At 42.1% G+C, this 15826-nt stretch overlaps 1 protein-coding gene across 2 annotated transcripts in view; it reads right to left on the reverse strand.

Moving 5' to 3' along the window:
* Positions 1-15600, reverse strand: part of REPS2 (RALBP1 associated Eps domain containing 2) — a 98194-nt gene extending 82594 nt beyond the window's left edge. For both annotated transcript variants that reach the window (XM_065677383.1, XM_065677382.1), the window contains exon 1: positions 15324-15600. In XM_065677383.1, coding sequence (XP_065533455.1) covers positions 15324-15575 — 252 coding nt within the window. In that variant the 5' untranslated portion in view covers positions 15576-15600. The remainder of the gene's footprint in view (positions 1-15323) is intronic.
* Positions 15601-15826: the final 226 nt, after the last annotated feature.

Genomic DNA, 15826 nt, shown 5'->3' on the forward strand with positions numbered 1-15826 from the left:
CCTTGGGTGACATGGTTTAGTGTGAGGTGTCCCTGCCTATGGCAGGGGGGTTGGAACTAGATGATCTTGAGGTCCTTTCCAACCCTAACTGTTCTATGATTCTATGATTATTGTTGAGTGTTGTTTACATACATTGCACAGCTCCAGGCTGGGTGGAGAAGAGATTCAGAGCAGCCCTGCGGAGAAGGACTTGGGGGTGCTGGATGATGAGAAACTTAACATGAGCCAGCTTCAGTGTGCACTCGCACCTCAGAAAGCCAACTGTATCCTGGGCTGCATCAAAAGGAGCGTGACCAGCAGGTCAAAGGAGGTGATCCTGCCCCTCTGCTCTCATGAGACCTCACCTGGAGTACTGTGTGCAGTTCTGGTGTCCTCAACATACAAAGGACATGGAACTGCTGGAACAAGCCCAGAGGAGGGCCACGAGGATGATCAGGGGACTGGAGCACCTCCTGTATGAAGACAGGCTGAGGAAGTCGGGGCTGTTCAGCCTGGAGAGGGAAGGCTGTGTGGGGACCTCATAGCAGCCATCCAGTATCTGAAGGGGGCCTATAAGGATGCTGGTGATGGATTCTTCATTAGGGACTGTAGTGACAGGACAAGGGGTAATGGGTTCAAACTTAAACAGGGGAGGCTTAGGTTAGATATAAGGAAGAAGTCTTTACTATGAGAGTGATGAGGCACTGGAACAGGCGGGCCAAGAAATCTGTGAATGCCCCATTACTGACAGTGTTCAGGGCTGGGTTGGACAGGCTCTGAGCAACTTGGTTTAGTGGAAGGTATCCCTGCCCATGGCAGGGGGATTGGAACTAGATGATCTAGAGGTCCTTTTCAACCCTAACCATTCTATGATTATCCTTCCTTTTACTCCCTGTCACACCCTGAAAAGTAAAAATGACAGACAAAATCCCATCTCACTCTTATTGATGATCAAACCTTACTCACTGTTAGTACTGCCACTCTTCCTGATGATCAAACTTGTGGAATGGTGCTCCTCCCCACCAGTTTCTTGCACTGCAAGTAGCAGAGTCAATGACAAAGAGCAAAGAAATGTTCATATCTAGTTGACTAGGGTTAGAGGGATGAAGGGTATATGGTCTGTTGCTCAATATCCTGCTTCTCAGCAGATGCTCAGCTATGGTGTTTTCAGCACATGCATGAAGTTCTCTCTACACCTGGCAAGCTGCTTAAACACAAGCATACAGGACTCACATCCTGTGAAATTATTTTGCATTCCAAATAGTCTTTCAAAAAAACTTCACAAACATTTTGTATAGCTTAAGACCTCAAACACATTTCCAACGTCAAAAGGTACATGGTCAAGCAAAGTCTGGCTCATAATTAGATAATGTTTTCCAAGTTTCAGTATCACAGAAACACTTCTGCAATGAGATGAATGATGGAATTTGTTATTTGCAAATTCCACTGGAAATAGTTGTGCAGTTTTTGTACAAGAAAGTATTACCCTGCAATGTTTATACTTAAACATTTCTGTAAGGAAAGTTTGAAAATAAGGCAAATTTTCCTTCCAAGCTGAGAAAAACAGACAGCAGAGACATAGTAAGAAATTAAGGGAAATCTATTGCCCACTTTTACTCCTAGTAATAGCCACTGAAATTTTTTAAGTATACATAAAAACCTGTAAATATTTTCAAAAGGTTACATGATCCTCTTAATTAAGAATGAAATAATTAATGAGATATATCTATGCAAGATAAATATTTTTTGTCACGACATATCCTTGCTGTAGAGGGGAATCAGGCAGCCAGGGGAATCTCCTGCACATCAGCACAGCAACAGCAGTTCCTGCACCACAAACAGTGAAGCTTCCTGAAGGGAAACCACTGCTGAATGATCAAAACTTGTTAAACATGGCTGAAGAAATTAATGTCTCCTTTCACAAACATATGAGCAATGAGCAAATAGCAATGAAGTTGGATACTTAATTTACAAGCAGCTATCAGTTGTGACATGCTGAGATGCCATATTGTGTGCGAGAGGCTTGCTTGCTGCTTATGCCAAGTATAATCCACCTGTTTATCCAAAACCCCCACTTGAGATGAGACATCACATGGGATCACAAGGAACCTGAACCTAAGTATAACTAGGGCAAAAAAAAGGAATGGGCATGTCCTCTCCAGCTCCCAGACAGACAGCAGTCACAAAGTCTGGAAACACTAAGAGAAAGTACTGGCACTAAAGGAGCAAAAATAGTACCGGCACATTGCCTTCAGCTTCCCAGGGAGTTAGAGGGAATTTATAGGACAGAAAGCCCAGCAGTGATCATACAATCACAGAATAGTTTGGGTTGGAAGGGACCTTCAAAGGTCATCCGGTCCAATCCCCCTGCCATGAGCAGGGACATCTTCAGTCAAACCAGGTTGCTCAGAACCACATCCAGCCTGGCCTTGAATGTCTCTAGGGATGGTGCATCCACCACCTCTCTGGGCAACCTGTGCCAGTGTTTTACCAGCCTCATGAACTTCACAGGAACGTATTGACCATTTGGCAGCACTCTGCAGTTTGCAATCAGTGTCATATTTTGTGCCTCTGCACCAAGTGTTTCACACCACATCCAAGGCAGAAAATACACTTTGGAAGTAATACAGAGATGCATCAAATTTGGGCTGCATGAGAACAAGATGCCTGGCAAGCTCTTAGGGGACTACAGTAAACCTCTCAATGGCAATGGCATATTTACTAGCCATACGAATAAGAATCCATCTGCAATGCATCAGTGCCAAAGTACTTGCATTTTTGTTAATGCCAAAAAAACTAAGGAAACCAAAGGGGCGATAGGATTCTGCTGTAGTTTCAAGGACATTTTCTCACAGTAATCCATTTTTGCAAGACATACGATTATTTAAAAAAAAAAAAAAAAAAAAAAGCCCTAAGTAAAGCTGACAAAAAGAGCAAGAACACATCCCTTCCGTTTCTCTTCCCACTATTTATTTATTTCCTGGCAGATGCAGAGAAGTGCTGAACCAGCAGCTCTCTTGGCTGGTGGAAGTCACCAGCTGGAAGCAAAGGGAACAAAGAGCAGCGCAGGTGGAGCCGCGTGGGAAGAGATGGGGGATGCAAACAGGGGCACAGAAATAGCGACATTGAGCAGATACAGAGAGACTCCCCTTCCTCTCCACTCACTACCACAGTAACTTTTAAAATACTATTCTACAGCCATCTTCTATCTCCTGCCCACACCTCTATTTAGAATCACAGAATTATTTAGGTTGGAAAAGACCTTTAAGATCATGAAGTCCAACCATTAACCTAGCACTGCCAAGTCCACCACTAAACCATGTCCTTAAGTGCCACATCTACATGTCTGTTAAATACTTCCAGGGATGGCAACTCCATCACTTCCCTGAGCAGCCTACATCAGCTCTATTAAGTTGCCCCTGAGCAACAGAACTGACAAATCCCAACTTTCTCTGGACCTCTAACTTCATGTGACACTCCTCTACTGATTCTTTAATGTTTAACAAGGGCTGAGTTCACCTGGGGACTTTTTTCTCAGCAGGAAAATTAACAGGGTTGTCCTTTACCAAATAACTTGGGTCTTTCATACTTCAAAGTCTCTCAATTTTCTTGAAATTTTGGTGAAACAGTTAAATTCAGAGTTACTACTAGGCTGAATTAACAGCATCATTGCACAAGCTTCATTTCTTTTGAAAACCAGGCCAAAAAGAACCCAACCCACGACATGGGAAACTGGCAAATTTTAGATTACATTATGAAAGATGATGTGGAATAAGCAGTATCAAAGGAGATCACCTCTTTTTTGTGCTCATTTTTGATCTGAAACCACATGGCTATGTAGGAAATGGCAAGACTTTTCAGGAATGTAAGCTCATGTTTAGCCATATAATGATAGTGAAAAGATCATTAGTTGGCTGGTCATTCCCAGCAGAAGATGAAAGCTTGTGTTGCATAAAGAGCAGGGTGACAGGTTAAGCAAGCCCCTAATAGAGAACCAGAGGAAGAATGTCTTCCCTGTAGATGTTACACATTCAGAAACTCAAACGCATCTTCAGCCATTTGACCATTTAATGGTTAATTAGACTGATGGATGTTCACACAAGAATATAACTAGCTTTCATATTCTGCTTGCAAACTGCATAATAAATGAGCTACTGCCATTGAGGGGTAAACTTAGCATTCCTATCGCAAATGAGTCCTTCTAACATTACATTTGTAGCAGTTCTCCCAAACAGGCCACAAGAAAAGGCTAAGACAACACAGTGAAACATATCATAACAAGGTATTAAAAGCACGGACAGGCAAACTTCTAACAGAACAGAAACATTAGCAGCAAAATAAACATTTTGTATTTCAGGGGACCCAAGTGTCATTTTAGGTTAAAAATTTTTTAAGCATTAAGTTTGGGAAATGTTCACTATGTCAATATGTATTAGTTTATGATCCAAATTCATCTTTCCTTGGAACTATACAACTCCAGTACACTTTTGTTACAAAACTATAGCCCTTACATCAATCTGACAGCAATGGTGAACTGGTTTTGAAATTGGTTAATGACCTTCTACAAATTAAAACTGCTGTACAATGTTGCTTGCAAGACATGTTGTCTTGCAGTAGCCACCAGTGTGCAAAGCAAAATTTCAAGTATTTAGAGCTGGCCCAAATAATCTTACTGCTCCAGACGAAGTTCTTCTCTGTGCTCTGCAGAGTCGCATACAAACCACAGCACTCAACTAGACAGTGCTGTGGAAACTGTAGAAATGCTGTTCTGGGAAAACGACAATTTCACCATAGGACAGTCCTGCAACCATGTATTACCAAAATTTTCCATCTGGAAGGGAATCAGGAACACAGAAAACTAGATAGCACTATTCATCCACTTCTTTAAATGTATTTCACATCTACAGCCCCTGACACATTGCTCCTCTCTGTTTTCATTAAGATACCAAACACTCAGATTTTGAAACTTAACTTACCCTGAGTGACCCAGTTATTAGAAGTATTACCAAAGTATTATTGGCCTGTCTCAGTATTAATTTGGTTGTTACTAATATTGGCACTTAAATTTTGCCAAATAATTTAAACTGTATAGTGGGGGGGGAAAGGGAAGAGGAGCTTCACCAACCTATACCCTACTTTTTGCACTTTTGGATGTTTCCCCTACTCAGAGATACTGACCTTAAGACCTGTCATTCAGTATCTGAACAGAAGACCATCAGTCCAAACGCAGAGTGCCTTATTTTATTGCAGGGCTTAAATTTAGTAGTTGTACTAAAATAAAGTGCCTTGGTATACTTAATGCTTTGCCTCTTGCATACTCCCCCTGCAATCAAATATATGCATGGCAAATAACGCAGTCTAAAAACAGCTAATGAGTATTTCCAAAGGAAAAAATATTCCTTTGGAAAATATCCTCCTCAAGAACAGCCCTGATTTAGATTAGATCAAATAAAAGATATAATTACTGTAACATAGCCTGGGGGGAGGGACAGCAGGGAGAGAAGGAAAATAAAGGGACTGATAACATGATGTAAATAGAATTAAAAAAGATCCTCCTGCTGACATCAACACTGCCCAGTGCTGCTCTTTCTTGTCCTGAAACTGTATTTGCTCTGGCCAGTGGACCCGCAACCTACCACTCTATGAGGGGCCAGCTGCTGCAACATCATCACCCCCTGGCTCCCCATCCTGGTTCTTTTCTCTCACAATGCTCAAAACATGTTTTGAGAGGCATGACTTCACAGTATTATTTTATAAGTATCTTTGGAATAACAACTTAGTGCTGTTTTTATAAAAGTCCATAGTTAAGCAAGTATAGCAGTAGTTTACAAGTGCAAAAAACCCCAAACATACTATTCGTTGTATGTACACCTCCATCACATATGACATGTAGAAAACAGGCTGAGGTTCTCAGTTTCTAACTTTAGTGGCATCTCATTATTAACTCAACCTAAAAAACAGATGGGATTTGGGCTCTGTAGTTTTGTTCGGGTTTTTTTTGTTTTGGGGAGGTTTTGGGGTTGTTGCTATTGACAGGCTTTTCATAAGACCACTCAAGGACTCTGTAGGAAGCTTCAGGCACCAGCGTAATTTTAAACCTTACATTATCCCTCTTTAAAGGTTACCAGGTTCTAGCCTGTTTCACCTTCTGTCTGCAGCAGACATTTGTATTTATAACCTGCTCATCACCATGCTATCTAAAGCATCTAATAAAAAACAGAAACAAGCAACTTCCTGGTTCCTGCCTTTTATTATTCAACAATAGAGAACGGCAGTTAACAACATATTTATTTTTGCCTTCTGATCTTCTCCCAAACCAGATATCTCCCAATACACACGTTGGCCAACTCCTTTGAGCTTCTTTTCCAATTTGTTTCACAGCTGCTGCTTGTAATGAGATTCACTACTGCCCTGTTTTTCTACCTCCCACCTCCCTCATCCTCATGCAAGGTTCTTTATGCTTCCTACCAGCTCAATAAGGGATCCCATGTAAGCACTAGAAGTACAAAAAGCTACTGAGAGGCATGAATATCATAGTTCCAATCCCAGAAAGGAACCCAGCCAGTAACCTAGAAGTCAGCTGACAATAACCTACAGAAACATACTATTGCTTGGGAAGAGCCTTGTATTGAGTTTCTCCCTCTTACTCTATTTAAGAAGGAAATTACTGTATTCTGCGTCCAAAGGAAAATTTCCAGGACCCCTTTTTACCATTAATACTAAATTCAGAATTTACAGAAGAGCAGACAGCCAGGATATATGGGACATGTCCACATAGCTAAATAAGAGAAGCTACAATTATCTAGGTCTTCCACAACTTCTAACAATGATAGAAAAAAACTCATTCTTCAGAGGTTTAAACATTTGCGTCTCAATTCTCAGAATGAGGATCAGTTATAGACAACTGTGCACGGTGGATCTGACGTTTGGTGTCTCCCAGTCCTCATTCCGAAAGCAGTGGCAGAAAGTGCTTCAAGTTGCTAAAAATGACAGGAGACAGTATCCAAGAAGGGACGAACACCACACACAAAGTCTGACAAATCCAGCTAGATGGCAGCCACCAGATCTAGTCATCTTGAACTACACTAATTGAAAATACTGCAAAATCTTGAGTTTCTTCCTGAGGGGGGGGAAAAAAAAAATCAAAAACAAAAACAAAACCCCAAAACCAAAAACCACCACCAAAAAAACACCCCACAAACAAAAAACCTTGACACACCCTAAAATTACCACCATTTCACCCAACATGCTTGCACCTTATGTGCTGAAATGTGTCGTGCAGCCAGTGAGAACCTACTTGCTTGCATCTAAACCAAGTGCTTTTCCTCAATTCAGCTAAAGAGCACAGGACTTTAAAGAAGCACCATCAGACAGTCAAAAACAACATTGTCTCCACTGCCCATGCTATACCATGTCAGCATGGTATAGCACATTTTATATCACAACTTATATTTGCATTTCTGTCTGTACATACTAAAGGAAAAGCAGCCTATGGCTATTAAAACAAAGTTGTTCCTAAAGACAGCAATTATTCAGAGGCGGGAAAGAAAAACAAATAAACAAAACCACATGTAAATCACACTATTGAGTTCATTTTGCTTCCCTTCACGTTTATTTTTATTTTTGGCACTTGAAACCTCAGAGTACATCACCTTTTACTGCTCCACTGCTGTTACTGTTGGTAACAAACTAATTCTGACTGTATTTGTTAGCCCATAGCAGTCATCCTGTTCTGCAAATGATTAGACACATTGTTTTATTCTGAAAGACCATCATCTTGGCTTCCACAGGACATCACTGTGTAAATTATGCCAAAAGTAAATAATGCATGAAAAGTGAAACGTTACCTATGCCAAAGCTGATCTAATGTTTCTTGGTGTGGAAAGCGAGACTTTAAGAAGAAGAAATGATTTTTTAAAAAGTAAATTCATTTGAAAGGCTCATGCCAAAAAACACTTGAATTTTATAATAATAATAACAGTAATAATAAAGTAATGCTACAGACATTTGCTATTGAAAGTAGAATTCAGTTCATGACTCATACTGCAGTGAGCAAGCAGGCACCATAGATTATGTTCAGACATCTTAAATTCAAGCTCAGCCAAGTGTTTCCCATTAGCCGACTCTAAATTTTCAGTGCCACTAAGCCAGTGGGAATTACAAGGTCTAAATCCAGTGTTTCAAGTATGGCCCTGCTCAAAGGAGTAGCTCCCCACCACCTTCTGTCAGAAAGGAAGACCTACCGAGGTACACATTCAGACTGCAAGATTACGGAGATGTGACAGAAGGATACTAAAAGAACCATTTGCAGCTTTTTTGCATGGCGTATTACTGCTCAGGGGAGTTAAAACCCCATAGAGATAAAAAACAAAGCAGCAGGAAAAAACACTGAAGATGTCCTTTGGTAGACAGGCTACCTAAAGTTTCTCAAGACCCTGCTGGGGATTTATTAAGACATTTGTTGGTAATGCTGCTGTAAACAGGGCACTCTTGTTGCTCTTCTCAGTGATTTCTGTTCATTAGGAAGGCCACTGAATAACTCTCACAGGTCCAAGAGACTATTTAACAGGCAGCATGTAACCATAGGATAGTGTTAAGCAGACCTAGTCCCAACAGGAGAGCACCCACCACACACCAGAGGCATGCTCTGCATAGGGCACCACTTGTCAGAGGCAGCTTCTTCAATACTCCTCTCCAAATGTACCATCTAGTCTAAAACAGCTGCCAGCATGAAGCAACCCAACCTTAATGTTTGCAAGGCAGATCCATGGGAGAAATAAACATTATTAAATAAACTATTTAAAACATTATTTAAGTCCAAAGATATAAGACTGTAACTTCCTATTTTTTTAGCTTAAGATCTGTCTCATCAGTTGAATCATTAAAGATCATCATTAAAACAAGATTAATTTTTTTAAATAAATATGGTAGCATTTTTCTTTTGCCAGCAAATAATATTTTAAAACCTATTTAAGCAACTAGACATTTTAAATTTTATTTTGTAGGAATTTTGCTCCATTATCAGCTCTAATAAGATATACGCCTACTTATGTAAGTACATGTGATACATGCAAAGTTAAATTTAGAGGAAAACTGGAATTCATTTAAAAATACACAGACCATCTACATCTGCTAGGAAACAAAAACCACACATTTCTTATATATACAAACATTTCGAAGTTTATAAAAAGATGTTTTGTCTATTAAACAGACTGGTAAATAAATAAAGTGTAATTTGCAGCTAGTGATTTAGCTGATTATTTCCGGTCACTGTGTCCTACAAGACCACAAGAACTGCTGGCTCTCCTCCCACCACATCCTTCCACCTCATCATTGTGTCTAAACTGCAGTGGGGAGAAAAAAAAAGAAAAAAAAAAAAAAACAGTTCTTCCTGACAGAGTTCTCAATTTTATACAGTGGTCACTAAATAATGCTCCTTAATACACTGGGAAAAGAAAATATTCCCTTTGTTCAGGAAGATCGGATTTCTATTTGTCCACAGTTGGCTTTCTACTCCAGCAACCTCTTCTAGTTAATTATCCACTAACTCAGCTGTTCAATGGTTTGACTGTCTTCAAAAGTTGCTCATTAATTTTTTATTTTACCATACTCTTGGTGTGTTTAGATGTTGATACATCAAAGAGTCTTGCTTTACAAATACTGCATCAAATGTCTCTCATGATTCATAATATTTTAAATTTAAATAGATTATTTATCCTGATTCCTTGTCACAGAAATGCTTGTTCCATCTTTTATGAGTGCATCTTGGCTAAATTTTTCAGCTCAAATGAATTCATGTTCTCAGAGTTTATACCAATGCTCCTTTGTGGCAGGTGTTTGTGGTAGGTGTCTGTGCTAGATTCACCCACTGAAACAGGTGAATCCCACATAAAATATCTCCTTTGCAAAACAGATTGTGAACAACATCAGTCTGCATATAAACATCATGATACTGACAGCATATTGCTTTAGATACATGCACAAGTAAAAAAGGTTATTCTCAGCTGTTTGCTGAACCCACAGCATGTATGCAAGTACCATGACAAAACCAATTATTTTTAAAAAATAGTAATAATAAACACTCATCATCATCCCAGCTTCATATTGCAGCAAACTCTTACGAAGAAAGTTACTGCGCTTCATCCAGTCTTTTTCCTCTTGAGTTATTTTAAATCACTGGCACAGCTAAGCATTATTTTATTGGAAAATAAAATAATTAATTCATACTTGGTTGTTATGAGTGTTAATTACTGAAGGCTGCAGGCCCTGAGCAGGCTAATTCTGACCATCCCGCTGAATGCCTGTGACAAGCAGGCCTAGGAGTATCTGGTTTTACAGTGTGATTTGAAACACCTTTTTTTTTTTTTTTTTTTTTTTTTTTTAATAGACAACACCACTGTGATTTTTACCTTTGGATTTTGCATGTTCCTACTTACATAAACACAGATTTCATTGTGACTCTAGAACAGCAATCACAGTTTGGGGGATTGTGGCCAGAAGTACTGATATGATGATACTGAAATGGCAGTTTTCCTTTCCTTTTCTCTACTGAGGTACAACAGAGTGAATTTTATCTTATATAAAGTAGCCAGACTTTTCTCACTCAAAAAGCTCCTGTTTTAACTGGCACAGTTCTTGCTCTTTTCTGCCTGGTTGAGGCAGACAGTTAATACCACCCCAGCTATTATGCAGGTAATAATTTATGCTTACGGAAATAAAAGTTAAAAAATATAGATAAGCCAACCCTTAGTGGCATTTTTCCAAAAAAATAACAACTTGGCAATTTGTTTTTTTAATCTAATCACACTTCTGCTTTTTTGAACACGAAGATACAATGTAGAGTTGTAACTATAGAGACAAGTCATGATAAACACAAATTAACTCACAAAGACAAGATCGCTGGTCTGTGTTCCCTCTTCACACAGAGCTGGAAGGAGAGTCCCAGCTAGAAGAAATGCAGCATTTGTGCAGCTCCAGCATCACACAATTAGTATTTGTCACCCTCAGAGCTCAAAACAACAGGGTGTTCATTTACAGAGGAAAGAATGTGGTTTTGGGTCTCTATGCTGATACAGCATAAGTCTGCCTATCAGAATAAAGTTTATAAAACTGGGAATTAAAGATGCCATCAGACAACAAGTGAGAGTAAGTCAGAAACTAATAAAAAATGACAAGCATTTCAGTGTAAATCTTGAGTCTAATCTTGTTCCCTAATTTCCTAAGGCAAAATCTCCAGAGACCACAGTAATACCAACAAATGGTAAAAGTAGCTCAAGGTAGCTCTCCTTTTCTGATCAGTGCGCAATGACTCTATAAAGCACTCTTTTATCTGAAATCCATGCAGTCATCAGTACCATTGGTAATTGGCACCCACAAAAAAGGCACTTTGGGGTCCTGGACTCGAGGAGCAAAGGCTGTACTCAAAATGGGGTCACAAATTGGTTGCCCAAAGTGAGGCAAGGCAAGCCAAGCCAGCCATCATCAACACCTGTGGCACAGAAGTTCGTGTACTGACATACCAATACTCACAGGGAGCATAATCCCACTGATTCCTCCAAGGAAAAGACCAGAAACCTCAGGGAGGGTTTGCCCTTGTGGGCATGCAAACCTGTTGCTGTCATCTACTGATGGCCATCAGCAGTGCCTCCTGCCCAGAGACACATATACTTCTCCCCTCTTACTTTTACCACTAGAGTACCTCTGCCAGCCTTCTCCCCTCACAAGCAGTGTTACCAATACTGACCTATGTAACAGAGTATACTGTGAGATTGTCTTTACCTCAGCAATATTTCTGTGGCTCTGGGGAGCTCCAAACATTTATTTTTTCGGGATTTTTCTTCACAAATTCAGTTCTTTTTCCCTTTATTAGGGGCCGAAACATAAGGAGCACCATCTTCAACTCGACCAACATGGGTAAATATAAATCCAGCTGATGCTGATGAGTTTCTTCTATTTCTGACAGTCTACATAACCTCGTGGCACATGACTAATCTGCTCCTTCCTCCTTTGACTTAAATATTGTTAAAAACAAATAAATAAATAAAATAAAAACAAGACTAAAACCAATCCTAGCACAGATCTTTCAGATCTGCCTATAAGAGAGTATAGGCATTTTACAGAGTTCAGAAGCCCCTGAAGACGAAAGGTGAAAGATCTGCCACAGGCTTTGCGCAAGTCTAAATAAAATCTTACTGGTTCTGTCCTTAACCACACTATATGGCTAGTTGAAGACTTTCAGCACACGGGGGAGGTATGATTATACAGTCTGCAAAAACCACGCTGTCCTGTCCCTGTCATGCCCTTCTCCACCCTGCAAAGTGTCTGACATTTTTAATTTTAGTGCTAATTTCATCCATTTTTTCAGAACTGAAATAACTCGACAAGTTCATCCTTTGATCCCATCAGGAAAGTTAAATAGGTACAATTTCTGCTGTACCCTCCTGTCCAGCAGAATAGCTGGCTTTAATGAGCCTGGGTGTAATGAATTTGTGTTCAGTCACTTCATTCTTAGCAAGACCCAGGACTCTCGGGTGCACACCATCTGCTCCTGCTGACCTGGCCGCAGCCTGGAATTTTTCCATTTATTCCACCATTTCCGCTTCTGGCACATGCTCTGACATTCCCTACCTACTCACTGTTACATAGCCTCTTTCACCTAAATAGCCTCTTGGATGAACTAAATTAACCTTTAAACCAATCAAAACCCTTGCCTATTTGCTGTCTGGGAGCACGCATCCCTGTTTTTTTCTCCCAGGAACTGACACATTGAACAGCAGTACTCCAGCCAGGATGTACCCACGTGATTTCTGTCTAGATGGCAAACCCTGCCATTACCATTAACGAAGATGGAAGATTTCCCATGACGGTTATGTGCATCAGGCTATAAGAAAAGGCTCATTCTTTCTTAAAGATTTATTCCACTTATTACACAAGTACAAATTCAAGTCCAGTGGCACTAAATCCTAGTTCTAGAAGCATACTGATCTGTAAAATTGTTTCTCAATTAATACCTTGAGAATAAAAAGCTGTAAACTGCATATTGCTTACTAATGGTCCACAGCAGCTCCTTGTCATAGCCCAGACAAGAACCAAGGAATGGTATAAAGCACCTTCTGGACTGTGCAGGCTCTGCTTAGTAGAAATCCAGAACTGGTTTCTAGTCCAAATCTCCCCATTTCTGACATAGCGAATTTCAGCATGACCATTTCTCAGCCGGTCAGTAGGGATGCCTGTATAGCACCAATTGTGTCACACAAGGATTTAAAAAGCATTAGAAAAGGCAAAAAACTTCCATGGTCAACAATTATTTCAATATCTTAACCCACACAAGCTGACTCTGCCTAAAATGGGTGCTCTCTCTAATAAGCAGAAAACATCTACCATGCACCTCTGTGCCTGGTTCCCTTAATTGTTAGAATGGTGGGGTTCTTTAAACAGAAACTATTAGACTGCATTTTCGGAGGATTATAAAATACAAAATATCAGCAGATACCTCAAACAACTTTGTGGGGGTTTCCCCCTGTAAAAACATCCACATTTCCATTTTTCTTCCTCTCCCCTCCCAAACACATTATGTTAATTCTTTTTTACTTAAATTCCGTTAAATATTAGTAAGAACACCTGACAGCAATAGGTTCTGAGGACAGGCACTGTAGCCATAGAGGAGAAAGCCTATGATTAATGCCATATACACAAGAGGGGGAGGGCACTAAGAAGGAAGACAAACATCCCCAGATCCCACTGGCCTTATTTTCTGAATATTCCTAAAGCCAATTACAGGGCTATTTTCCAGTAACATTCTCCTCACAGCACAAATACACTTGGAAAAACAGTAAAAACCAACAAAAGCATTAAAGAAAAACCCAAAATTCTCAGGCTTAATTCACACATATTACTACCAAATGACCCCCAAAACATATTCTGATAATAATATAATAATAAATTTCACTTATATGATAAGGTAAGGAAGTACAATGCAAAAATAAGAGAGGTTTTCCATACTTCTTTGGAAAACGAAATTACTAATACCAAAGTCACACGAATCAACTAGTAAGTCTTTAGCAAGTTTCTTAAATATACCTTCTTATTTGAAATTAAATGCCCACTTCTTCCTCTTTGCAAAAGACCAACTCCTGGTGCTAGATCTGCGTGAAAAATGTATTTTCACCACCCCATTCACTTGCAAGAGCAAGGCCGCAGTGCGGCTTAAAATGAAATAGTACAACAGTACTTGCTAACATTTTTGATTTGACAACTCTGGTAAACACCACAACTAAGAGAGGGAAAACATCCTTGAAATATCATAATTTTCATTCATGTATAATGTGAATTTATATAAGTCATTAGGAGATGACCTGGTAGCCACCAGGAAAGCAGGAGAGGAGGTTGGTACCCTCAGGCAGAACCCAGGTAGAAGTGTATTTCAGCTCAATTTCAATGTAACTTTTTTTCTGCTTAATAAATAAAGAGCTCCTGAAGAACAGAATTCCTGTAAGCAAAACTTCAGAAAAGCAGGAATACCCTACCTCTGTTTAGTTTATTGTCAGAAGTATTATGCACCTATGGTGCATTAGTCGAATCACTAACCCACAGGTGGGGAATACCTCAAGTCCGGCTTGCAGTATACCCCTGCCACTGGAAACTGGATGACACAAGCCTTCCTGCCCTCTGACTGAGCTCCTCCTCACAGTTAAGGAGGGCTGTGTCTCCCTGCCACGGTTGGGGATCACTTCTGGGTCCCTGCTGCCCTGATAGCATGAGACCCTCTTACTTCAAAGCTAAATGTATTCGCTCCCAAGAACAGTCATGTAAACACTGCAACACCATTTCACCTACAGCATTTCTGTCACTTAAACACCACTTAAAGAAGAGTACCACTGTTAAGGCAGGAACTGGACTCACCACATGTCCTTTACAGCTCTGCGAACACAGCTGTCTCCGTGTAAGATTCGGGGGCCCTACTCAATAAAGCCGTGCCATCACCGACCCTGCCCGCACACCGCGCTCCGCACAGGCGGCACGGACACCAGCACCCGGGAGGAGGCAAGGAACGCGGCTGCAGAACACCAGCAGCACGGGGAGCCTGCCTGACAAGACAGCGGGCACGAAGCAGCGCCGCCGCGCTGAGAGGACGTGCCCCGCTCCCGCAGCGCTCTGCTCCGTGCCCGCACCCACCGCCGCGGACAGAGCCCCGCAGAGGCACAGGGGCACCGCGCAGCCCCTAACTTTCGCGCAGAGGCAGCGCCTCTCCCGCAAGGCTGAGGGAGCAGGTCCGCTCGCGTCCCTCCCTCCCTCCCTCCCCGCACCCAGCAAGCTCGGGGCGAGCCGGCCGCCCCCAGACCCACCTGGTGCAGCGTGTCCGGGGGCAGCTGCGAGGCCCGGAACAGCTCGCCCACACTGCTGCCCCCGGCGGCCGCCTCGGGGGGCGGGCAGCACCGCGAGAAGAGCTCGGAGTAGCGCTGCTGCTCGCTCTCGCTCAGCGGCAGGAGCAGACCCCCGGTGCCAGCGGTAGCGGCGGCGGTGGTGGTGGTGGTAGTGGCAGTGGCGGCGGCGGCGGCGGCAGCAGGAGCGGGCACCCCCGCTGGCCCCTGCTCCATGGCGGGGCGGCGCACGCAGAGCCGCGCGGCGGGGCAGCGGGGGGAACGGGGCGGGAGGTGTGGCGGGGGGGAGGCGGTGCCGCGCTGCGGCGCGGAAGGTGGAGCCCCCGCTCCCCGCCGGTGAGCGCCTCGCAGTGCCCCAGCTCCGCCGTGCTCCAGTCCCCGCCTCGCCTCGACCCGCCGCGCCGCTCCGCTCCGCCCCGCAGCCAGCGGCCTTGCCTGCGGACCCCGGCGGCGGGGGTCCCGCATGG

This window comes from Lathamus discolor, chromosome 4, assembly GCF_037157495.1.
Source record: "Lathamus discolor isolate bLatDis1 chromosome 4, bLatDis1.hap1, whole genome shotgun sequence".
Classification (NCBI taxonomy): domain Eukaryota; kingdom Metazoa; phylum Chordata; class Aves; order Psittaciformes; family Psittacidae; genus Lathamus; species Lathamus discolor.